At 53.8% G+C, this 24,758-nt stretch overlaps 8 protein-coding genes across 8 annotated transcripts; 5 read left to right on the top strand and 3 right to left on the bottom strand.

Moving 5' to 3' along the window:
* Positions 1–355: 355 nt before the first annotated feature.
* Positions 356–2,249, top strand: J4E90_009338 (uncharacterized protein; the record flags this gene model as incomplete). The annotated part of the gene is made up of 4 exons (XM_051438857.1): positions 356–378; positions 431–530; positions 577–944; positions 992–2,249. 4 exons carry the CDS (start codon positions 356–358, stop codon positions 2,247–2,249), a joined length of 1,749 nt encoding a protein of 582 aa, XP_051287520.1.
* Positions 2,250–5,602: 3,353 nt separating this feature from the next.
* J4E90_009337 (uncharacterized protein) lies at positions 5,603–7,790 on the top strand (the record flags this gene model as incomplete). The annotated part of the gene is made up of 2 exons (XM_051438856.1): positions 5,603–7,421; positions 7,477–7,790. 2 exons carry the CDS (start codon positions 5,603–5,605, stop codon positions 7,788–7,790), a joined length of 2,133 nt encoding a protein of 710 aa, XP_051287519.1.
* A 234-nt stretch (positions 7,791–8,024) lies between these two features.
* Positions 8,025–10,121, bottom strand: J4E90_009336 (uncharacterized protein; the record flags this gene model as incomplete). The annotated part of the gene is made up of 2 exons (XM_051438855.1): positions 8,025–10,047; positions 10,117–10,121. The coding sequence occupies 2 exons, from the start codon at positions 10,119–10,121 to the stop codon at positions 8,025–8,027; spliced, it is 2,028 nt and encodes a 675-aa protein (XP_051287518.1).
* Positions 10,122–10,707: 586 nt separating this feature from the next.
* TSA1B (Peroxiredoxin TSA1-B) lies at positions 10,708–11,532 on the bottom strand (the record flags this gene model as incomplete). The annotated part of the gene is made up of 3 exons (XM_051438854.1): positions 10,708–10,854; positions 10,917–11,353; positions 11,442–11,532. The coding sequence occupies 3 exons, from the start codon at positions 11,530–11,532 to the stop codon at positions 10,708–10,710; spliced, it is 675 nt and encodes a 224-aa protein (XP_051287517.1).
* Positions 11,533–14,831: 3,299 nt separating this feature from the next.
* J4E90_009334 (uncharacterized protein) lies at positions 14,832–15,740 on the top strand (the record flags this gene model as incomplete). The annotated part of the gene is made up of 1 exon (XM_051438853.1): positions 14,832–15,740. The coding sequence occupies one exon, from the start codon at positions 14,832–14,834 to the stop codon at positions 15,738–15,740; it is 909 nt and encodes a 302-aa protein (XP_051287516.1).
* Positions 15,741–18,407: 2,667 nt separating this feature from the next.
* On the top strand, positions 18,408–18,856 carry CTS1 (Endochitinase 1; the record flags this gene model as incomplete). The annotated part of the gene is made up of 2 exons (XM_051438852.1): positions 18,408–18,413; positions 18,443–18,856. 2 exons carry the CDS (start codon positions 18,408–18,410, stop codon positions 18,854–18,856), a joined length of 420 nt encoding a protein of 139 aa, XP_051287515.1.
* A 1,187-nt stretch (positions 18,857–20,043) lies between these two features.
* On the bottom strand, positions 20,044–21,345 carry J4E90_009332 (uncharacterized protein; the record flags this gene model as incomplete). Its single annotated transcript, XM_051438851.1, has 2 exons — positions 20,044–20,333; positions 20,385–21,345. The coding sequence occupies 2 exons, from the start codon at positions 21,343–21,345 to the stop codon at positions 20,044–20,046; spliced, it is 1,251 nt and encodes a 416-aa protein (XP_051287514.1).
* Positions 21,346–21,754: 409 nt separating this feature from the next.
* On the top strand, positions 21,755–24,668 carry J4E90_009331 (uncharacterized protein; the record flags this gene model as incomplete). Its single annotated transcript, XM_051438850.1, has 4 exons — positions 21,755–21,821; positions 21,877–22,601; positions 22,651–24,376; positions 24,436–24,668. The coding sequence occupies 4 exons, from the start codon at positions 21,755–21,757 to the stop codon at positions 24,666–24,668; spliced, it is 2,751 nt and encodes a 916-aa protein (XP_051287513.1).
* Positions 24,669–24,758: the final 90 nt, after the last annotated feature.

The following is a 24,758-nucleotide window of genomic DNA, read 5'->3' as shown; positions in this document are numbered from 1 at the left end:
GGATCAGGAGCTGGTGACATGATATGATGCAACAATGGCAGGGCTGCCCGCTTCCACGGGTATCCGGTTGACATGTGCTCCACGGCCTTGGTCGTGATGGCGGCCGGGCAATCGTGATGTCATGTCGAGGCTTGCATTACCGCTAGGCCGCTTGGGGCAGCGCGCATCCTTCACAGCCGCCCGAGCAGCGCCGTCTCAACCATGTTGCAAATATTCTCCATCATGGCCTCTCTTGCGCATTATCTTGTGCCTGACGCCCGCCGCGGCCTAGTCTCTCCCCCTGCCGCATTGGCTCCATGAGTGACGCCGATTGCACATCTCTCCGGCTACTCCCTTCTGCTCCCACGGTGCCATCATGGGCTTCGACTACGCGCTCGTGTACGTGACGCGCCTCCTATGTTACTCCAACATGGCTGACAGTGACGGGTAGTCATCTCAAGTACACGATCCCCCCGGCCGTGTTGCTCACCTGGCTCTACCGCCCTTTCTTTACTAAACTCGACGTGTACAAGGTCGTCTATCTGGTAGTGGTTGGTACGCGCATCCTCGTCAACATACTTCGTGCTAACATATCAGGTTGCCGTTGTCTCGACTATACCATGGGATTCCTACCTTATCCGCACCGGCATCTGGAGCTACCCCGCCCATGTCATTATTGGTCCAAAGCTGCTTGACATTCCGTTGGAAGAGGTCTTCTTCTTTGTCGTCCAGACATACAATACATCAGTCCTGTACCTCCTCCTCAGTAGGCCCACCTTTCAGCCTGTCTATCTAAGTCCGGAACGCGGCGCGTCCAATAGCCGATGGGCATACACGAAACGTACTGGCCAAATCTTCTTTCTGGGTGTCATCGCATGGGGATGGCGTTGCATCCAGGATGACAGCAAGGGTACATATACCGGTCTCATTCTGATATGGGCCGGTCCCTTCCTGCTGATGCTCTGGTAAGCCAATCGCTATTGCAACCCGGATACCTACTAACCGAACCTAGGAGTCTCGCCTATCAGTTCATTCTGGCCCTTCCTCTGACCAACACCGCGATACCCATCATCCTTCCTACGCTCTACCTCTGGATTGTCGACACCCTAGCCCTGCGCAGAGGAACATGGGTAATCAACACAGGTACAAAATATGGTGTGCACTTGTGGGACGGTCTCGAGGTTGAGGAAGCCCTCTTCTTCCTCGTCACCAACTGCCTCATAGTGTTTGGTCAATTAGCATTTGACAATGCCCTTGCAGTGCTGTACACGTTCCCGGCCATGTTTGCGAAGCCCTCCCTGCTTCCATCACCCAAAACGCTGATGGGCGCTCTACTCACTCCATGCTCCAAGTACGATGATGCCCGCCTAATAGGCCTTAGCGAGGCTGTGCAACGTCTCAAGCGTAAAAGCCGTAGTTTCTACCTGGCCTCCGCAACCTTCCCCGGACCTTTACGGGCAGACCTGCTGCTGCTCTACTCCTTCTGCCGCGTTGCTGACGATCTGGTGGATAATGCTTCCTCCGCTGATGAAGCCAAGGCCTGGATAGCGAAATTGCGCAAGTTCCTAAACAATACGTATAGCGATTCTGCATCCAAGTCTACAGTACATGACCAAGTTCGCGAGGACTTTCCTGCTGCTACTCAATCTGCGCTCCTCCAGCTTCCAGCCGTTAAACTCTCGCATCAACCACTGGAGGATCTTCTACGCGGCTTCGAGATGGATCTTGCTTTCGATAAGGGACCCTTGATCAAGACCACGGAGGATTTGCGCTTGTATTCAGAGCGCGTAGCGGGCACTGTAGCTCAGATGTGTATTCAACTCATCTTCAGCTGGTATCCCAGCGCCTTGCCCACCGAAGAACAGCGTGCCATAGTCACTGCTGGAAACAGCATGGGTGTCGCCTTGCAATACGTCAACATTGCACGAGATATACAAGTAGACGCTAAGATAGGTCGTGTTTATCTTCCTTTGGAATGGCTGTCTGAAGTTGGATTGAGTTACGATGAGGTGTTGAAGAAACCGGACCACGCACAGATCGAGACGCTACGTAAGCGTCTTCTTAAGGACGCGTTTTCTTTGTATGAGAAGACCAAGGTCGCAATCGAGCAATTGCCAGTTGAAGCGAGAGGGCCAATTCGGGTCGCGGTCGAGAGCTACATGGAGATTGGGAGAGTGTTGAAACAGGACAATTTTAAGGTCAAGGCCGGTCGCGCTACCGTGCCTAAGCCTAGGAGGATAATGGTCGCTTGGAGAACACTTAATCGTTAATAATACAACTCGAGATGTTGATAACCTGAAAGCTCGGACATAGTTTCGGACATAATCGCGCCTGTCCGCATTTGGCCGCACGTGCAGTAACGCGTTCCCCCGACTTAGCTCTAACCTGAACTATCTCCTCACCATCAACCATACCTGCAAACGAATCGAACAAGTGTGACATGTACCAAAACCGTCTACTAGATCCAGCGGGCGCATCTCTCGCCGCTACTAGCAGGAAGAGGAAGGGTGGGCCGCGAATCGTAAACCGGCCTGCAAAGGGCAATTACAAGAAACTACTATGGTTCAAGCAGCCATGTGAGTGCTCACGCAGGCCCCTGTCTCGGATCTCGATCCAGGTCTGACGTATACAGTTCCCGATAACTACACAGATGAAACGACATTTCTTGATCATCTCCAGCGCAATCCAAGATTACAGCCCTACGAGTTCTGGTCGCTGATGGGTGATGCCACGGTTATCGTGCAGCATCTTGCAACAGTGGTCATCTTTTGTTGCTGTTTTGTGGCTATCATTCACGACAGAGTATCGCCTGTCGCAGTAGTAGGGTGGGCTACTTTATGCACAGTTCTAGCCTGGTTCTTATGGGATCATTGGATGGGACAGGAGTTTGAGACCGTCTCCAATGTGGCATCGACACCCGCTTCAGACTCAGACCAAGCTGCAATGAAACCATCGTCGGCACTTTCAGGACGAACTCAACAGCGCCTGGCGACTGCCAAATCAGCGTTGCTGATTTATGCGGCTTTGCTTGGACTCAGTCCAATTCTCAAGTCACTTACGCGCTCTACGACAAGCGATTCGATATGGGCGCTGAGTACATGGCTCCTCATGATGAACGTTGCCTTTTTCGACTACAGCGCAGGCACAGGCGCACAGTATGAACGACACTAGTCTTTTGGATGTACGTACGGCTAAGTTGTATGACTACAGATTACCAGCGTCGATATCCACCAATTCGGCCATGATGGCGTCGGCTGTTCTCGCATCACGCCTGCCATCCACCACACACGTCTTCTCGTTGACCCTCTTCTCCATCGAGATATACGGTCTATTCCCAATCTTCCGTCGGCAGCTCCGCGCTCGATCTCCGTGGGGTCATCTTGCCCTTACTATCACTCTAGTAACCGGCGCGTGGGGTGGTCTCTTCGTCACCTTGACAGGTGGGGGTCGCAGTACATTCTTGGCAGGTGCAATCGTAGGGGTCATCCTCACTGTGCTGAGCATGGGGGTCTGCAGTTGGTGGCTCATCGGTCTCCAGAAATACAAGAACGAGATTTATGGTCCTTGGGACCCAGCGAGGCCCATCATCCGGCGGCATTGGGATTGAGATCCTTATCCACGGGTTCTGTTCCATAGGAGTGGCGATTCTCGCAGGCAAAGAAGGAACATTCTCCGCTCGGTGGCAAGGATTTTGCTCTGTTCACGTTCTCTGGAGCTTGTATCCCTTGTGCGGCAGCGCTTTCGTGTAGACCCGGCATGGAGGTTACTTCGAGTTGTAATTTGCCGTTTTGTCGCATCCACTTGACGGCGTTGTCGCGGCCGGTTTTGGTGACACACGAGTTCATTCGAGTAAGCAAGTCGTGGGTTCCAACGTCATCTCCACCAACAAAATGGACTGGTGACCATGGGAGTTTTCGTTCCATTGCCTTGCCTCTGCTCGATCCAGTCACGACAACTCTGTCCAAGTCCTCGAGCCCCGATAACATGCTTCGAAGAAACTTCCAAAGTTCACTCCGGATTACGGCAACTGAAAGTTGAAATGCCACGTCAGTATATGTCTCACATGAAGTTATGATTGAGAGTACTCACTAACTGGCCACGACTCTAGGTTGATTCGCAGGCACCGTAGACCGGTTGCATCAGCGCGCAATGAATTGAAGCCTCCATTCTTTGCTAGCGCAACGTACTGCAGCCACTCACGCGCAAGGTGAGGACGATCCGAGTTCAACTCTCGCAAGTCAATTTCGATGTCCTGGATGCGCGTTCTGTATTCCACAGGAAGCGCATGTAGGAAAGCCCGCATCCCTGTCAGATTTGAGAAGCGGAAGGTGTTCTGCGCGAATAGTGGACGGCGGTCGATCTCGTGGTAGGTTCTACGGCATGTCTGAAGTAGAGCAGCGCCTGGTGTCGTACGAACCGCATTGTCTTCTCGCGTTCTGGAACCGTCGATTCGGGGGTCGATTATGGGGGTGTCCGCAACGAAACACAATCCAAATATGATGTGTTTGATTTCTGCTGGCAATTGGAGGAGTGCAGATTGCGGCTGGAGATTACCAGGAAGCGGAACAACGACAGCCATGATTCTAGTAGAATGCGAAGAACGATTGTAACATCTGAGAATGGTATCACCTCAACTTTAAGTGACAACTAGAACAGCGCGGCTCGTGCTGATGGTCACGGCCTATAAGCTGCTGTCATGGTTTGTTTATCTATGCATCGTGGCGCTCTGCCGATACACCACTTCAGCTCGAGCTGAAATCTTTTCACCAGACGGATAGGCTAAGCATTAAGGTACCAAGCATTCCCTGGTAATGTCCGTAGAATGCTCGATATTTCCATGTCAGGTAGCTGAAGCGGTGAGTTGAGACCCACAGTTCCTGTCTTCGCCGATGGCGACGTTGATATCGGCGCGTTACGGAGCTGGAGCGGCTCAACATAAGTTTCTGACTGAGGGTTTTCGGCGTTTCTAGCGCTCGCTTGACGCTGTGACGCAAGATAAGAATCATGACTGTGATTCAGTGCGGACGGATGCGTTGGAGTCGGGAAAGCCTCCCTCTCCACTTCCAACGTACGTGCACATCAAGACCACCGACACCTTTTGCACCGTGATGCTACAACAAGAACTCACGGAGCTGCTCCACGATGTGCGCAGGCGCCTACCCAACCTCCGGCGCCAGAGAGAAGGGCGAATTGAGCAGCGGTTTTGGCCCCCAATGCAAACATGAGCGAGGCTGAAAGGAGCGGCAATGGTGTGGCAGCTTCCAGCCATCGCAATTTTCGTGGCGCCGTGCACTGGACCGAACTGTTCAGCGCGTAAACCTCGACCACGAGAATTGACATTAGTCTCATCAATTGAGCAGTGAAAGATCAAGGCCATGTCTTTGCGGCCAGACGACAAGTCAAGGCGCTCGCGGTCCAAATCGCCTGGGCGCGGTCGAGAGGGTGCGCGCTCACGCAGCCGTGACGGGCGCGAGCCTCAGCGACCTCGAGGTGCAGCTGACAGCGGCGCTGCAACCCCGCAGTATGAGATTAGGCAGCCGGGTCAGCAATATGCGACGTGAGTACTGCGCGAAATGCGTCTGCCAGATGTCTGCGACAGACATTGCGGGACTTGAACTGAGAAATGGCGACCAGACCAGCCAGCGAACCCATTACCATGGGGAACTACACCGATCTCCCTCCCCACGAGAGACCAGGGTATACCCAGTCCGCCTCGTTCGCCCATCCTGCCACCACGGCAGCCAACTCGGCGGGCGTCGCGTATGCGCAGCCGGGCAACGTCCAGTATGCGCCGACCGCCCAAGGCTTTGCCTATACCGCAACGTCGGCATCCCACAACGCGCCCACGCGCACCCCGACGGCGACAGCGAAGACCAACGGCGCTTTCCAGTATGCGAGTCCGCCCACGAATATCCAGTATACCGCGAAGCCCGTGGGCAGCAACAACCAGCCGCCAGTCGTGCGGCACAACTCCCAGCCCATAAGCCCTTCCTACCCCCCGACGCCCCAACTCCAGTACACAGCCGTGCCGCAGGCTCCTTCCTCGCAATCGCAGTATGCATCGCAAGCTCCCCCGCCGCAGTCTCAGTATGCATCGCACGCGCCGCCTCCGCAGTCCCCGTACGCATCACAGGCCCCTCCATCGCCATCTCAGTATGCGACCATGCCACAGGCTCCTCAGCCGCCCCCAGCCGACCAGTCGTTCTACCCACCTCCTCCAATGGGCAGTCACTCGCCGCGCCCTGATCATCACCGAGCGGCTTCCTACTCGGGGCCAATGAGCACACACGATGGCCGTAATGTAGTAGAGATGCGTCCACAAGGTCACCTTGGCGCAGGCGACAGGCCGGATGGGCTTCGCATGGATAGGCTGTCCGTCAGCGGGAACAGACCCGATATACAAACTATCATTCCGGGAGGCATGCCTGGGGGATTCCCCTCCGGACTACCGCCGCCGAGTCCTCTGCTAGAAGCGTACCATGGAACGTACCAGTCCATCAGCCCTATGCCTCAGGCGCTGATGCTAGATGACGATCTTGACCATCTGCCTCCTCTCGATACTCTCTCCCCTCGTGAGTCTGGTCATGGCCGCCGCCGCCGTGCTCATTCCACCTCCTCGCGACGAACGCCCAGCCCCTCGAGGTCCTCCCGGCATACCGACAAGTTGGCAATGGCCGCATATGGCCGCGACGAGCGCCTCCCTGAAAAGGAGAAGCGGAAAGCGAGAATATACGATGCCACTGATGACGCTCTAGCCCTTGTCGACGCACTGGCGGCGCGAACGCCAGATGTGGAGACTATATGCGAAATCCTCCCAATCCTCACACACGACCAGATGCTCGAGTTGCGAGCCGAGTACAAGCGACACTGCAAAGTACAAGGCAGGGGTATCAACATCGCCAAACACATCAAGTTGAAGACCAACGGTAATTTTGGCAAAATTGCCTACGTGACGGCCCTAGGCAAATACGAAGGCGAGGGCTACTGGGCAAACTACTGGTACCAGTCCAACTCGGCGAAGAGAGAGCTCCTTATCGAATCGCTAATGGGCCGACAAAACCACGAGATCCGCGAGATCAAAGATTCATTCAAAGACAAGCGCTACAGCGATTCTCTCATCCGCTGCATGGACAAGGAGCTCAAAGCCGACAAGTTCCGTAAAGCTGTGTTGATGGCACTGGAAGCCAATCGGCAGGAAGAAAGCGATGTCTGGCCGGTGGAATATCGCAATCGCGATGTCGATACCCTATACAAAGCCATCCGAGCCAGGGAAGGTGGAGAAAGTGCCATGCTCAGTATTGTCATCATGCGAAGTGACGCACATCTGCGCGAGGTGCTGAGGACATATGAGAGAAAGTACCAAGGCAACTTCGCGAGAGACGCGCTCAAGAAGAGCAACAATTTGGTTGGTGAAGTCATTGCGCACATTCTCAATGGCGTCAGTAAGTGTTTCGCCCATCATTCAACTCTTGGATACGTACTAATTACGCGTCCCAGTCAACCGTCCTGCAAGAGATGCCATGCTCCTCCACCACGCTCTCGTCGACCTCATGGAGCCCGCAAACGACGGCCGCTCTTCCAACAGTCGCCTGTCCTCGCGCGAAGCAACATCCAGCAAGCATGAACACCAACAACGAGTCGAACTACTCATCTCGCGTCTTGTGAGATTACATTGGGACCGGCAGCATCTTCTTAGAGTCAAAGCAGAATACGAGGAGAAGTATGGCCGTATCGTGGAGGAGGATGTGGAAGAGGCTACCAGGGGAGACTTCCGAGAATTTGCTATTAGTATCTGCCAGACTGCGAGATAGGATATTCGGGCCATGGTCGGTTTGAACAAGTGATACCCGGGTTTATGGGGGCGGAGGGCATCGGTCATGTAGACAGGATGGATAGGGCTGCACTTGAGCTCTCGAGAGTACCGAATTGGAAAATTATACTGAAGTTTGTCGTTGTATCGAGCAGTCCCTACCATGCCAACATGAGGTGTCTGTTTGACCTTGTACCTTCGTTCCCCACTGCCACGTACGACACACTAACCTCTGTCAAGATCGATGCCTATACATCCCATACGTCGAAACCCTCTCACCACCCAATAACCAACTATCCGCCTCAGGCAGCACCATCCCCCTCCCACTATCCATCTGCTGCTGTTGCTGTTGACCTCCCCCTCCCCCTCCGATAAACCCACTCATCCCCCCATCACCACCACCACCGGACCCGCCCCCGCCAGCCCCCTTACCACCAAGACTACCACCAAGCCCGTTTCCCGTCGACGCCGAAGCAGAAGCCGCAGAAGTAGCGGGCAAGGCGTACAGAGACGACGGATTCGCATCCGCCCAACGGAGAATATTCCGACTTAGTGTTATTGGGCTTTCGTCGCCAACGGTGCTCATGTCTTGTGTGAGGTCGGTGTCTGGGTCGTCAAAGGGGAGGGTCGGGAGGGGGTCGGAGAGGTAGGAGGAGGGGTTGAAGGGTTTTAGGGCGGGATTGAGATTATTGACGTTGTTGGTGGTGGTGTTGTTGGAGATCGGACAGTGTGATGGCATGGTTGTGGTTGGTCCGTTGTTGTTGAAGGGGTGAATGTCTTTTCCGAGGAAGGTAATGTCGTTCTGCGAGTGACTTGATTTCGCGTGGTGCGAATGGTCCTGAAGTGGGATGTGGTCTGGTTGTTGCGAAGAATCGTCCTGTTTCTCTTGTTCTTGTGCTTGTTTCGATAGTGTACGTTCCTTCTCTTTTGCTTTGAGTTTGTAACCCGCTTTGGCATACTTGTCTGGATACCGGATTCTGAATCGATCGCGTAGGTCTGTTGGATGCCGAGTCGCAAACCCTAGGTCCTCGTCGTCGCGCATAGAGTGCCATACAGACCCGTACTTTTCAAAGCCCTTGAGCAAGTTGATGTCATCGCGTGCGCTAAAGGCCCGGCGTGGTCGACGGGTGGTTTTTGAGAATGGTTCGCGGATGCCAAGCTCAGCTAGATCCAGCTGCGTAGTAGCCTTATTGCGAGTAGCTCCACGTTGCTGGTTCTCTGTCGGGCTCGGGGAGTTCGAAATGAGGTTGATGTCGGAGTGGCGTTCGGTAATAGGAAGAGAATGCTGGTGAGTGTAGATGGCTTCTGGCAAATCCGGTGGTGTCTCAACCAAGCTGATTTTCTCTTTTGCCTTGGTCTTTGGCTGCCGTGGCTTCAGACCTTCACCAGGGCAGCATACACGAAAGCGGTCTTTCAGATCAACGGCGGTGCGATTGTTGAATGCAAAGTCTTGGTCCTGCAATATCTTTTTCCAGTTGCCTATACCGTACCTGCTGACACCTACAAGGAGATCTTTGGTCTCTTGCTCAGACCACTTGTTTCGCTTCTTTCCACGCTTGGGCTGTAACAGCGCTTCAGAGTCCTTAGAGGCGTTTGCTGTTACATCTGTCTCATGGGCCACATCTATTACACTAGAAGATATAGGCGGAACTGACGCTTGGGAAAATGATGGGGTTTCGGCATGTTGAACAGCTCTGTTGTAGTCCATGACATTCCCTTCGAGAAAGGCATGCTCGTCCACATCCTTGGTTCTGGACTCTTCAAAACGTGCATCATACCCTCTGTCGCCCGCGAAAGCATTCTTTTCCCCAGTGATCGGTGGGAAGAGCCTACCCTCAGGCGGCAGTGGCGGCGGTTGATGCAAGCCCTGTAGCAACGGCGGGATTCTAGGTCGCTTCGCTGTCCGCTTGGGAGGCTGCGGTAACCTCGGTAGTTTGATGACAGCTGGGCTGCATCCTGTGTTGTCGGGCTGAAGAAACTGTTGCTCTTGATCCCATCTTTGCCTCGCGTGATCCGGGCTATCCAGAAGTAAATCAACTAGCCTTCCACTGAAAGGTGTTGTTGATGGGGCAAAGGTGGATGGCACGGGTTGTGCGGCCTCTAGCACATTCGCCTCATCGTTCAATACCTGTGCTATCGGAGCACTAGGCATCGATCGTGTGGCATATAGCCTCTCCTGTCCGTCTCTTCGGTGGTCGTTTGACTGAGCGGTTTCAGGATATGCGTTCGTTAGCATGAGCGCTTTTGGGCGTACGAAGCTGTGATTAATGTGTTGTGATGGTCGTTGCGAGCCAGGTGAGCTCATGTTCGATGGCTCTGTGAAGTACGACATGCTGCTTTGGTTCGAGATGTCCAGTAGCGTATTCAGGCGTGGCTCCATGATTGGAGGCCCTTCTCGTGGGCTATGTCGAAAGAGGTACAGATCCGTGGCGTTCGCGTTGTTTCCGTAGCGCCAAGCGGAAGCTAACGCGCATCCTTCATAATGTCGCGACACGCTTGCGACTGTATTATTTTACAGAAGTTCTGGGGCTTTTTCGTCTTGCTAAACTTATTTGTGAGCTCATGTAGGAATCAGAGCTGCAGATCAAGGGACGAAGATCACAGTCTTTCGAACTAAGTTCACGATACACGCAGTGCCATCAAGTTCAAGGCAGCATTTGATTTAAAGTTTTGAACATTGTATAGAGTGGATTCTATTGGTATGATGGGCGTAGCTGAGCCGAAGACCGCAACCAGAAAACCAACGCGACAGCGGCAGAACAACGCCGATCAATGCAACTAATCACAGATGAAAGACGAGACGCATATGCTAATATCGCAGGATCAAAGCACGCCAAAACATCTGCATTTCAAGCAGTTCCTGGAAGAAGGAAGATCAGCACACTGTATCCGAAACATTGAGGTCTGGCCGGCCATTATCAACGCGCCGAAGAAGCCGTACCATTTGTCTTTGCGGCGACGTCAGACATCTTGGTGTCAGTATGGAGCTTCTCGAGGTATTCCTTGTTGCCTGCGGGGGTCGCTTTGATGGTTTCGTCACCCGGGTTCCAGTTAGCAGGGCAGACCTAGTGAAACTATGTTAGCATATAGCGTACTTGGGAGTGCATGGGAACAGGAAGTATCGTACCTCGCCATATTTGTCGGTGAATTGGAAGGCATCGATCAGGCGAAGGGTCTCGTCGACCGATCTTCCAACAGGAAGGTCGTTGATAGTGATCTGTCGTACGATGCCGTTCGGGTCGATCAAGAACAGACCTCGCAACGCAATCCCCTCCTCTTCGATCAGCACACCGTAGTCTTTTGCAATGCTGTGGTTCTTGTCGCTCAGCAGAGGGATGTTGATTTTGCCCAGGCCTCCTTCCTTCTTGCTTGCGTTTGTCCAAGCAAGCAAGCTATACTCGCTGTCTGTGCTGGAGAAGACGACGCTGGCGCCACGGGCAGCGAAGTCGGATGCGCGTTCACTAAAGGCAAGGATCTCGGTCGGGCAAACGAAAGTCCAGGCCATGGGGACGAAACCGAGGACGAGCCATTGCTTGGTGGATGTGTAGGCTGTTAAGCTGAGGTCTACGAGTTGTCAGTACGTTGCTCTACTGATAGGCAATCGGATGGGTAGAGGAAGGAGAAAGGTGCAAGACGGTCAACAGTCGCATACCTTCAAATGTGCCATCGACGACTGCAGTTCCAGAGAAATGAGGTGCGGGCTTCTGGACCCGCGCCTTAGGTTGGTACGCTGTAAAAGCCATTGCGACTGTTCGTACAATACAGAAGGACGACGCGACAAGATTGGCGATACAGACGGTATCAACACTGTTCGTAGGATTCGAGATAAGACGATTCGCAGGGACTCCTTATCAGTGTTACACGTCGGCGGAATTGGCGTAGGTAAGGGATTGGCTGGGTCCTTGGAAGTCCAACGGCTGCGGTAGACTTTGGGGTTGATGTAAAGTCGGACGTCGATCAAGGTGTCGGACTAGGTAGGTTTATGCTGCAACGGACGGAAAAGGGCGCGACACGTCAGGCGAATAGGAATAGAGGTAAAAGAGTATTCAAGATCAGCAGACAATTTGCGACAGATGTCAAAACGCGATGTCGAGGGCGACTAGCCGCAGGAAGGTAAGCGTGGACGCCTTGTGCACGTTTCCGAGGTATGAGGCTACTCTAGCTGGCACAGCGTGTCTTCGGCGACTTCGGGGGTTTGCGAGATTCTCGGAGAAGGCGCAGGCATCTGATCCCTCAAAGCTTTGCTAGTTCACCCCGGGCCGCAGCCGTTACACATGGCCTGACATATCGCACCAGCTAACATGTCCTTCTATCGGCGTCTTCGGCACGCTGAGTCGAGGCTCGGCCTGCTTACAGAACGGTCCCAGACCATCTGATGACTGACAACTGCGAGCCGCTAAAGTTCTTTCACCCAATAATCTCAAGTCACAACCAACTGTTGCATGCTATTCGTGAGCCAACCCTTGCATAGTTTGATCCTTCTTTGAGCGGTCTGAGACATGTACTGCGGCGCAAACGTACCTGCATGCGCTCCAGACGGCGTGGCTTACACTGGTGCATCAGGCCACCCACTATTGGCCGATCAGCACGCCTGGTCACGGGAGAACGCGCGAGCGCGGCACATACGTGCGCAAGCGGCTTGGAGACGGATTGTTGCCATGTTTCTGGGTCCAAGAGTTTTTGATCAGCAGCCTATAGCCACGCAATGTGCCTTCATCTGAATTCAAGCTTTGCATCTATATCGTACACTTCGTTGGTCATCTACCTATCCAGCGATCCTCCATGCCCTTAGCGGCAACGCCTGTATGCGCATAACGGCGGGTTTGATGTAGCCCCAGAACGTCACTACACCAATCACAATACACAGAATATTCACAATATAGTATCCGTCACTCGTGACGTTGCATACACCCCCGCCTGCCTGGCAGCGATGCTTCTCTGCCTCTAGCGAGCAAGAGAAGGCCTGTGTGATAAGTGGCCCCTTCAAAAGATCTGCCTTGGGAACATCCGTGGGTGGTATGCAGGTTGCCGAAGTGAACATATCGACGGCTTTGAGGACAAAGTAGCGTGGGAATGTACCGCCGAGGTTGGAGACGCTATACTGTTGTTAGTAATACGTAGATAGGGCAGGGGAATGGAACTTACGTAGCGAGCAGCGTCATGTAGGTACCACCGATGAGCGGATCAGAGATCTTTGCGTGGAACGCGCTGACTGCGACGAACATGACCGTATTCATAAAGGTTGACAGCACATGCTCAGCAATGACCAGCATCAGGAAACCAGACGATGCTCCTCCAGCCGGGAAGATGGACACGACAAACTGCGCGAACCCAGCAGCCACCAGGCGGCCGATGAAGGACCAACACCAGATGTGCATCGGCGGGTAGGTCTGGCACCATTTTCCGATGTAGTAGCCTAGGAAGACCTCGACGGGAAAGTCTACAAGAATAACGAGAGACAGCTGCTCCTGTTTGAGGCCTTTGTCTAGGAGCTTCAGACTTGTGACAGCATCGTTGGCTTGAAACCCGATCTTGGCGATGAGGTGGATGATGATGAAGCTTTGAATGTTCTTCAACTTCAAGATGCCCCACATGGTGCGGTAAACCTCGCTGATGCCATCGCCGTTCTTATCGCGGTCTTCGCGTTTCATGACTGCCAGTCCAAGAGTGACTATCAGGTATGCCCACCCCCAGAAGCTCAAGTAGCCATCAAGCTCCATGATGCCGGTGTCTGCAGGAGTGCTGCGGAACCACTTGTTCGCAAAGTCTTTGGAATTGAAGGCCAGGAAGACGGTGTAGGAAAGGAACTGGCCTGCGGTCAGGCCGACGGTTTGCGCAGTCGATGCGTATGCGAGGTTCTCCTTGGAAAGAAGGGTCAGCGCCCAGCCTGTTCGCAATTAGCTTTGTGCATGTCAGGTTTGGAAGTTACACAGTCTTACCATCCACAGCGATGTCCTGAGTGGCGCAAAGGAATACGAGCGCAAACCACCACCATGTGAAAGTCCAAACCCCGCTGTCAGTCTCGCCCGCCTCCTTCATCATGCGGTTGATGTTCTTGCCCAACCAGATCATGGAGAAGCCAGAAATGGTCTGGATGGGTAAGATCCAACTCTTCCGGCGTCCGACTTTTGGTGACCACACCGCGTCCACGATGGGACTCCAAAGAAGTTTTAGCGAGTACGGGTAGGCTGCGAGCGAGAAGACACCAATGGCAGCGTAGGACACGTTGTGTTTAAGCAGGAATGGCACAGAGCCGTGTGCCAGGCCCATGGGTATGCCCTGGAGGAAGTACAGCAGCACGAGGAGGAGGAAGTTGCTCTGGTCCTTCTTGGACAGCTCGAAGAAGCCTTTGGACGTTCCTTCGTCTTCTTGGCCCAGCTTGGGCACATCGTCATCGAGCGAAAAGTTGGAGTTGCCCATGAGGGATGCAGCCTGGCTCGATGGCGAATTGCTGTCAAAGGACGAATGTTTGCGCCGATGTTCCAACATGGCGCTGTTCATGGCCGTGGAATTTGCATTTCCGTTCTTCTTCTCCTGCAGTGAGTCGGTGGAGCTCTGCTCACGTAGTACAGAGCCGCGGTTCTTGGATCGCGAGGCGCGTTTGCTCATTTGGGTGCGTCGGTGGCGTGCGTCCGATGAGGAGGGGTTTTGGTGGTGGAGTTGGACAAGTGGGTAGGTAATAGGAGTCGCGCGGGTGATAGGTGGCTGAAGTCCGGGACTGAGATTGGCGAAGCGTAGGAAAGAAGACGCAAACTCTGGGTTGCGACGGATGTTTAGAGAGCGACTAGTGAATGACAAGAAACGTGTTAGCAGCCGGGTAACAGTATGCAGTAACGATGGCCACCGGCTTTGAATTACTGGGCGGATACGGAACCGTGTCCTCTAGTCTCGAGCTCGAGGGCGGAGCACTAGGCGAGTCGCGGGCTTCCATCCCACCTCCGGCCACCCCTGCTCAACGCTTAGTCACGTGTTAGCGCGTTGTCTGCTCCACGCGATTCAACCTGGACACCGATGCGCCTCTGCGACGATACACTGCTCCACCATGGAGACTACCGAACAGCTCGACGAGGACATTAGCCATCTTCATACCCGACTAGCGACGCTCCATGCCCACCGTGCGAACCTATCCTCCGTCCTGCTGTCGCAACCCCACCTCGCAGCGCGCCTCCAAAGCACCAACACAAACAACAAACCCGCGAATGATGCCAATGATGTCATCACACGGCAGTCAAAACGCAACCTCGAGAACATCTACCGCGCCTGCGCCGGCGTGACTGCATACAAAGTCAAAGACCCCGATCCGCATGCGCTGAACGACGGCAACATCCTTGGCGTCAGCATAGACGTAGCACTGGGAGGCAGGTTCGTCGAGACGTACCATGTCTTGCTCAGCGTCAAGCAAAAACATGACAAGAGAATCATGAAGATACACAAGCACACCATTCCACCATGTATACCTCTGCAGCACCTGTCGGACAAGTGGCTACCTGCGAGCGGCAAAGACGAAGAGAACGATCCAGAGCAAGACCTCGTGCGATTCGGAAGACTGCTGAGGAAGGAACTCGTGAGCTGGCACCTGCGCGCCAACGCGGTGGAAGAACTACGGAAGGATGCTGGTCTGGCACAACCGAAAGAGAATAGCGAGAACGACGGTTTCGCATCCACTGGAAAGATTTTAAACGCTTTTGTAAGCGAAGACGAGGCCAGTTCAGATATCGAGCAAGACGATGCCGAATTCGGGAGCGCCCGCATATTGGACATCGAAGCGGATGCGGCGATTAGGCAGGTTACCATTCTCTGGTCCGACAGACGGACAGCAGTCATGACCGTTACCAAAGATGGCAGGGTCGAGAGAGCTGTGTGTAGAACAAGAGATGGGGCGAGAGATGCCGTCTTGAGCAGAAAGGCCGTGGGGCCTCTAAATGGCTTGGTCCGGAGACTACGGGCATGAACAAGAGAGGTTCTCACCAGATCCACGGTCCCTACGAAGGTCTGGTGGTCTCCGATATGCTAAGCATGGCGTTTATTGTTGTTATGATACCCTTTGATAGCAAGTCGTTCATCTTCATCGTCTGCATCAGCCCTTTCCATCTTAAGAACGGCATACGTGCGGCGCATGTTTACCTCTGAATGCGTGAGCCCGCAACCTGATGCTGTCCTCATCACTATGCTCTGGGTCTTGGGCTTTCATGTGTGCAAATGGTTGGCGTTTCATTGACCTGGTTCTGTCGGCTGTCATCTTGGAGTGGTGTGAAGATACTACAGTGCAGTGGGAGGCTGAACGTGCACTGGCCACGCCACTTGAACGACTGGTCACACGAGCCATCTTTCCGCCTTTTGAACGACCACGCTTCTTTCTCATCAACTATCACCATCTCTACACACTCCACGCTCCAACTCACGCTCTCTATTCGCCGTCACTACATACTCATGTGCGTCGGGCACTCAGCCCTGCCATCCGTGGGGGATCGGATCGGCGGGCAGCGGCCTGGCCATCCTGCTTCCGAGGTTACAGTCGCAACCATGATGCATCGCGACGTGCGTACTGACCCCGGCAGCTCTAACTCGTTATCAAGACCTGGGCCGTACTATCGCTATAGCGCTTCTTTGATCTGCAACAACCCCAGCAAAGCACCGCGTGTCTGTAATCACAAGTGCACGAACGTGGGTAAATCCTTCTGATTGCACGCGAAAATGTGTCGAGAAAGGGCTTGTTCGGAGCGCTTGACGCCTATCTCTTCGCAGATTGGCAATTACAAGGTCGCTGCATCCAGGCCGGGTTTCCTTCTGTATCTGCTCATACCTCGCGTATGCACCGCGGCTTAATGCGGCCACCCGTCCGTCCCGCATGCCATCCTTCCCGTCAAGCACCCTTTCCTCGTGCGGCTTCAGTCCCCACTCCGTCTCTACGATACGCTGCGGTTAACTCACCATCTATTTCCACCTGGCGCTATTGCACTTCACAGTGACTTTGCTCGGCCTAAGCGACTACAATGTCCGACGGCTTGACACACGCACGCGCACGCAAGAAGTGGAGACATAACATCACCCACGGAATACTCAAGTTGAGTTGATCACAGTCTTCTACAGCCTGAAGATCGAGTCCTCCGTCCACACTGTCTGTAGTGCAGACACCTAATTTCCCGTCCAGGCTCAGGTGGTATCTACCGCATGCACCCTACTCGAGTACATCATCATATCTCCTGCGCTCGCTTTCCACCCGGCACTGGAAATATGTATTCATGTGCCAATGCATGGTTTCACCCGTGGGCTGCCCCGAGAAACTATGCCGTCTTAAATGAGGCGCGTAGCAAGCGGTATGGGGTCGCAAAGCAACCTGATGCTATGTTGTATTTTGACGTTACACATCCATGACACGCCGGGACTGTCCAACGAGCAGTACAGGAGTTTCACACTACACACTCCCAGGAAGCGCTATCGCAACAAGACCCTTGACATCTCTTACCACCCGAGGAACTTCCAAATGTCCTTTCTAAGCGACTAACGAGCTGTAGTTCTGTTCCACATTATCCACTGGATGAGGATGGAAAAGTATCGCCAATCAGTACTGGGACTTTCGTTGGAGTCATACGTTCTATGCCCGATGGAGATACGAAGCGTATTCCTGTACCGAGCGTCCGAGTTCACCTATCGCTCTTGTCTACGACTCGACTAGTCAGAGCTTCAAGCAGTTCGCCCTAGGGGCCTTTAACCGTCGTTCCCAGATCGTAGCCGTCTGTACCTGGTCGATCAAAGGCACACTCCATAAGTCTTCTGGATCTGGGGACTGACGCATCTTGTCAAATATGTATGCGCAAACAGCCTTATTGCCCATGCCGCGCTTGCATCATGGTAGGCGCGCGTGGATGAAGATATGTACCCTTGAGTCCTAGTCTTTACTAGGTTTCAGGCCCTCCTTCTCTCTCCCGCTGTCACATTCCTTTCAGAGAGCTTCTGTAGCATTCGCTAACTGTTCCTCCCCTACTCCTTGGTTGTTGCGTGGTCGAGTGACCCTCCTTTACGCTCTTTGACGCACACCTTCAGTCAACGCTCCTTCGACATAGTTGATATCCAGTCATTCTTTCGAATATAAAAACGCATGCTCTGGCCGTCTATTCACACCGCCAATCCTCCTTTTCCTCAGTTTCTATACACACTTGAGCTTTCGGCACTCAACCGAAGCCGCGTTCGTACCTGCACTAGCCCGCGCCACAGCCACGTAGCACAACATAGCGCGCCACTAGCGACATCATAAGGATGCGCGCCGCCAACATGCTCGCGGGAGTAACATCATTACTCTCCGTCTCCACCTTTGTACAAGCCAACGCGATCCCGCGTGGTACCAACGACACCATGACTACTAGTTCAAGTGCATCAGGCTACAAGAACGTTGCTTACTTTGTCAATTGGGTTAGTCGGCTGGCTCAAATGCGGAAGATCTACATCTGACATCGCTTGCAGGCTATTTATGGTCGCAACTTCAATCCTCAAGACCTTCCTGCACAAGAGCTCACTCATGTTCTCTATGCCTTTGCCGATGTTCGGGATACCGGCGAAGTCTTTTTGACAGATGCTTGGTCTGACGTTGACAAGCATTATGCGACTGACTCGTGGAACGATGTGGGTACCAACATGTATGGATGCGCCAAGCAGTTGTATCTTCAAAAGAAGAGCAACCCCAAGTTGAAGGTACTCCTATCGATCGGTGGCTGGACCTACTCTGCCCACTTCGCTCAGCCTGCGTCCACCCCCGAAGGTCGGGCCAAATTCGCGAGCAGCGCCATTCAGATCTTACAGGATGTTGGTTTCGATGGCCTCGACATCGATTGGGAATATCCTACCAATGATGCGCAGGCAGAAGACATGGTCCTACTTCTACAGGAGACTCGTCGCGCTCTTACCGAATACTCTAAAAACCATGCGCCTGACCAGAAATTACTACTCACCGTTGCTTCACCCGCAGGCCCCATCAACTACAACAAGATGAAGCTCAAGGCAATGGATCAGTACCTTGACTTCTGGAATTTGGTCAGTACTTTTGAATCATTCAGTCACACTGACTGCTAACACAAAGTAGATGGCCTACGACTACGCCGGATCCTGGGACACCAACGCCGGCCACCAGGCCAACGTGAACCCCTCCTCTTCCAATCCCACCAGTACCCCCTTTAGTACGAAGAAGGCAGTTGACGACTACATCGCCGCGGGTATTAACCCTAACAACATCGTCCTGGGCATGCCCCTCTACGGCCGCTCTTTCGAAAACACCGATGGGCCTGGGAAGCCCTTCTCAGGCATCGGACCCGGTACCTGGGAGAATGGCGTATTCGACTACAGCAAGCTCCCTGTTGCTGGTTGTCAAGAAAACTACGACGACAGCGTTGTTGCTAGCTGGTGCTACGACCCAGCCAAAAGGTTCATGGTTAGCTACGACACACCTCAAGTCATCGCCAAGAAGACCGCGTATATCCGAGAGAGAGGACTGGGGGGTGGTATGTGGTGGGAGAGTTCGAGTGATAAGAAAGGTGACCAGAGTTTGATCTCCACGGTAAGTAGATTCGATTTCAGGCTTTTTGTCTCGGTGTGTCCTTGTGAAAAAGATAACGGCTGACATGTCGATACAGTTTGTCAAGAACATTGGCGGGATCGGTGCCCTGGATCAAACCAAGAACCTGCTCAGCTACCCGGTGAGCAAGTATGAGAATCTGCGCGCTGGCATGCCGAATAACTAGGTGGACACCTGCGTTGTCTAGTCGATCTTGAGGTCGGATGGGCGTCTGCGCGTTGTCGGAGGACTGCCAGGCGCTAGGAGATGTATTAGTGGGAACTGTATTTGTTTTTCTCGGAACTAGTTGCACTTTCAGGCTGGGGTACACGCAGGGATCCTTTCTGTACATATGACAGTCGTTAACTTTTTCTTCCGCGCGATGTTTCGCCAAACGGCGTCTGGGAGGTTGGAGAGGTGTGGGTTGTTACACAAGAGACCTTTTGTAATGGTCTATACATGTATACGCGTATGAAATCTTCCTTACTTGCCGATCTTTTGTAGTGTTGATCATAAGAAGCGCAAAGACGCGTTGTTTCTCGACGCTTGTTGAGGCGTCGCGTGAATTAAATGCTGTCAAACAGTTTAAGTGATCAGAAGAGGTGTTGTACATTGGACAGCCTGGTTGAAGCAGACTTCTACTCAGGATCGAGTTGAGGTAATCCCGAAGTCGCATGGAAGCGATGACTGTTTTCCAGAATCTAAATATTTACAACGTCTTGCTAGTCTCTTCTGCCACACTGAGATCTGCGACTTCGCTCTTTCCTGCATTGCCCATCCTCCGCTTCTTCAGTACGTTCTCGATAAAGGCCTCACCGGCTTTGTAACTTGAGCGTACGAGTGGGCCGGAGGCGCAGTATAGGAAACCCATGTCGAGGGCGCGCTGGCGCCAGAGTTCGAATTTGTCGGGTGTGACGTAGTCGTGGACGGCCATGTGGCGCTTGGTGGGTCGCATGTATTGGCCAAAGGTTACGACGTCGACGTTGTTTGCGCGGAGTTCTGTGTACACGTTAGTTTAGTCTCATGGTACATCAGGTTGTATAAACGCACCCCTCAACGCATGCCAGAGGTCCTCATCCGTCTCGCCCAAGCCCAGCATCATGCTGGTCTTGGTGATGAGCTCAGGGCGTGCCTCCTTGGCTGACCTCAGCACATCCAGACTCTGCCTGAACTTGGCTCTCCTGTCGCGGACAAATGGTGTGAGGCGCTCTGTTGTTTCGATGTTGTGCGCAAAGACATCGACACCACTCCGCGCGACTACCTTGGCCATCTCGAGATTGCCTCCGTAGTCTCCACCCAGCAATTCAACAAGCTGCGTCGGGTTCTTTTGCTTGATCTTCATAATGGTTTCGGCAATGTGATGCGCTCCGGAATCCACGAGATCATCGCGATCAACCACGGTGATGACGACGTAGCCCAGCCCCCACCTCCGCAGCGCTTCAGCGGTGTTCTCTGGTTCGTGGGGATCCAGTGGTGGAGGTGCTTTGGACGTCTTTACGGCGCAGAATCGACAGCCTCGTGTACATGTGTCTCCCATGAGCATTATGGTCGCCGTTGCCGCACTCTTGGAACTTCCGCCCCAGCAGTCTGAGATATTGGGACATCTTGCTTCCTCACAAACCGTGGCTAGATTCAGCCCGCGCAAGTCTTTCTTGATCTGCTTGTAGTTTTGGTTTGCGTTTGAGGGTATCGGCGTCCTCAGCCACTCTGGAAGTCGTGTGATGGTCTTCTTGCGGCCTTCCGGGCCCACCTGCACCGTCTTGATCTCATATGCTTCGGCCGGGGAGAGGGGTGCCTCGGGGTTGACGAAATCGCCAAACGATGGACCGGCATTCAGTGTATCGCTGAAGGACGTCGGTGGTCGTGACCGCTTTGTGGGGGCTTCTGGTACTGCGGTTTGCGGCGTGTCGGAGGTCGTGGCAAAAGTTCTAAGCGGCGTCCTTGAGCGAGGGACAGCTTTTAATGTGGACGAGGAGAAGAGACATCGCGATCGTGGGATTGAGGCTGCCATGGTCGTATGTGTAAGCGTACAAAAAGAGAAAAGGATAGTGAGTGAATGGAGGTGTTGGGTATATCTTGCGCGGCAGAGCCTTGAATACCCGCACCGCATTGAGTTGCGCATTCCGAGCGCCAAGCCCTGGAACATGCAAGAGCAGCCCACACGCCGACATCCCTGCAGGTGCACTTGCTCGCGCTGGTCGAGGGCATCTTCAACGTCGCCAATTCCAGACGGCCAGGCAAACACCACTGCGACTTCGCCCCGCCCCGTCCACGTCTCCTCGCCCACCAATTCCAATTGCAAGGCCGCACTTGGACACGTTTGCAACCCCCCGTCGCAAGAGGCCACGTTAGGCGGAGGAAGAGCGGGACCAGTTTATACACACACCGCGAGCTAGCACGCGGAGCTGCACCACGACACCATGGACAAGAAGCACGAGGACGCCGGCGGAGTCGCCCAGATCGACAAGACGTCCGTCTTCCAAGAAGGTAGGGCACCTCCCGCATGCGCCAGAGGTTGGCGGGGGACGCTGACGCTGTCCAGCACGAGTATTCAACCAGAGCCCCATCTCGCCCAGGAAATGTAGAGTGATCCTGACCAAGCTGGCGCTGCTACTCTTCACCGGCGAGAGCTGGGGGCGCCAGGAAGCCACGACCCTCTTCTTTGGCATCTCCAAGCTGTTCCAGAACAAGGATGCCTCGCTCCGCCAGATGGTCTACCTGGTCATCAAGGAGCTCGCTGGCTCCGCCGACGATGTCATCATGGTCACTTCCTCGATCATGAAGGACACCTCCGTCGGCAGCGACGTCGTATACCGCCCCAACGCCATCCGCGCCCTCTGCCGCGTCATCGACGCCTCCACCGTCCAGGCCATCGAGCGTCTCGTCAAGACGTGCATAGTCGACAAGAACCCCTCAGTCTCCTCCGCCGCCCTCGTCTCCTCGTACCACCTCCTCCCAGTCGCCAAGGATGTCGTTCGAAGATGGCAGTCAGAGGCCGCCGAGGCCGCGTCAGGAAGCAAGTCAGGTGGTGGTTTCTTGGGAGGGTTTGGAGGGGGCTCACATACCACCCTCCAGGCCAGCACAAACTACATGACACAGTACCATGCCATTGGTCTTTTATACCAGATGCGCGCCGGCGACAGGATGAGCTTGGTCAAGATGGTGCAGCAGTACTCTGCTGCTGGTGTTGTCAAGAGCCCTGCCGCTACTGTCTTGCTGGTCAGATTAGCAGCTAAGCTCGCTGAGGAGGACCCAAACCTGCGAAAGGTGAGCTACATCCTCTCCTCCGGAAGATATGTACTAACAACTTTTACAGCCTATGATGCAACTCCTCGACGGCTGGTTGCGCCACAAGTCGGAGATGGTCAACTTCGAGGCTGCAAAGGCCATCTGCGACATGCGCGACGTTACCGATGCCGAGCTCGTACAAGCCGTCCACGTTCTCCAGCTCTTCCTCACCTCTCCTCGCGCCGTCACCAAGTTCGCCGCCCTCCGCATCCTGTCGCAAATGGCCTCCTTCAAGCCGGACGCCGTTCGCTCATGCAACCAGGATATCGAATCGCTCATCACCAACTCGAACCGTAGCATCGCCACCTTCGCCATTACCACACTCCTCAAAACGGGCAACGAGTCTTCGGTTGACAGGCTGATGAAGCAGATCACTGGCTTCATGGCTGAGATCACCGACGAGTTCAAGGTCACCATTGTGGAAGCTGTCCGAACATTGGCACTGAAGTTCAAGGCGAAGCAGTCCGGCTTCCTTGCTTTCCTCAGCGGCATTCTGCGTGACGAAGGCGGCTACGAGTTCAAGCGATCCGTTGTCGAGGCTATCATGGACCTCATTCGCTTCGTACCTGAGGCCAAGGAAGATGCGCTTGCCACACTTTGCGAGTTCATCGAGGATTGCGAATTCACAAAGCTCGCCGTCAGGATTCTATTCGTACTTGGACGTGAAGGTCCCTCAACACCACACCCTACCAAATATATCCGTTACATCTACAACCGCGTAGTCCTAGAGAATGCGATCGTTAGGGCTGCGGCGACCTCTGCTCTGTCCAAGTTCGGCGTCGGACAAAAGGACCCCGAAATCAAGAAGTCTGTCCACGTCCTCCTCACAAGGTGTCTGGACGATGTTGATGACGAGGTCCGTGATCGCGCTGCGCTCAGTCTTCGTTTGATGGACCAGGAGGACGACGATATGGCCGTTAACTTCATTCGTAACGACTCCATGTTCTCCCTTCCTGTTCTTGAGCACCAGCTGGCCATGTACGTCAGTTCAGATTCCCGCGACACCTTCGAGACAGCCTTCGACATCACCAAAATCCCCACAGTCTCGCGCGAGCAAGCAGATGCGGCAGACCTTACCAAGAAAACTGAAGGCGCTACCCCAACTCTTAAGGCACCCAGTGCCACCAAGGCACCTTCGAAAGCTGGTGCCGATGCCGCCGCAAACGCAGCATCGAACGCGCAGAAATACGCTACGGAACTGCAAAAGATTCCAGAACTGGCTGCGCACGGCAGCGTGCTCAAGTCAAGCGATGTCGTCGAGCTCACAGAATCCGAGACCGAATACGTCGTTACTGCCATTAAGCACATCTTCAAGGACCACATTGTCATTCAGTACGACATCAAGAACACTCTTGAGGACACAGTATTGATGGATGTCGAGATGGTCGTTACACCAGAAGACGATGGTGACGTGCAATTAGAAGAGGAGTTTGTCATCCCAGCGCCAAAGCTCGTCACCAACGAGCCTGGTACAGTCTACGTATCTTTCAAGCGCCTGGAGACCGAATCGCAGTTTATCGCCGCCAGCTTTACCAACGTACTCAAGTTCACCAGCAAGGAAATCGACCCGAGCACAAATGAGCCAGAGGAAGGTGATGGGTATCCAGATGAGTACCAGGTTGAGGATCTTTACCTCACCGGTGCTGACTACGTTGTTCCGGCATATGCAGGCAGTTTCGATAATGTCTGGGAGCAGTCGAATGGCGATTCGGCGACTGAAACACTGCAGTTGGGTAACATGAAGAGCATAACCGGTACGTCGATAAAGTTACGAGCTACCACTCATGACGAACGAATGACTGACGCGTTACAGATGCAACCGAGCAACTCACCAAGACTCTATCTCTCCAGCCTCTCGAAGGTACAGATGTCGCTTTGTCAACATCAACCCATACTCTCAAGCTCTACGGCAAGACTATTACAGGTGGCAAGGTTGCTGCTACGGTACGGATGGCTTTCAGTGCCAAGACTGGTGTGACCATGAAGATCGATGTAAGAAGCGAGGAAGAGGGTGTTGCAGCATTGGTGGTGGGTAGCGTGGCATAGGTGATAGATGAACATTTGTTTAGTAGCGTTTCTTGAAAGCGTAAAAGGTCCACAGGCTTCTCAGTAGAACTCTTGGTATCCACAGCTCAA

This window comes from Alternaria incomplexa (assembly GCF_024043165.1).
Source record: "Alternaria incomplexa strain BMP 0042 chromosome Unknown scaffold_15, whole genome shotgun sequence".
In the NCBI taxonomy this organism is placed as follows: domain Eukaryota; kingdom Fungi; phylum Ascomycota; class Dothideomycetes; order Pleosporales; family Pleosporaceae; genus Alternaria; species Alternaria incomplexa.
This window is presented reverse-complemented; position numbering and strand designations above follow the sequence as displayed.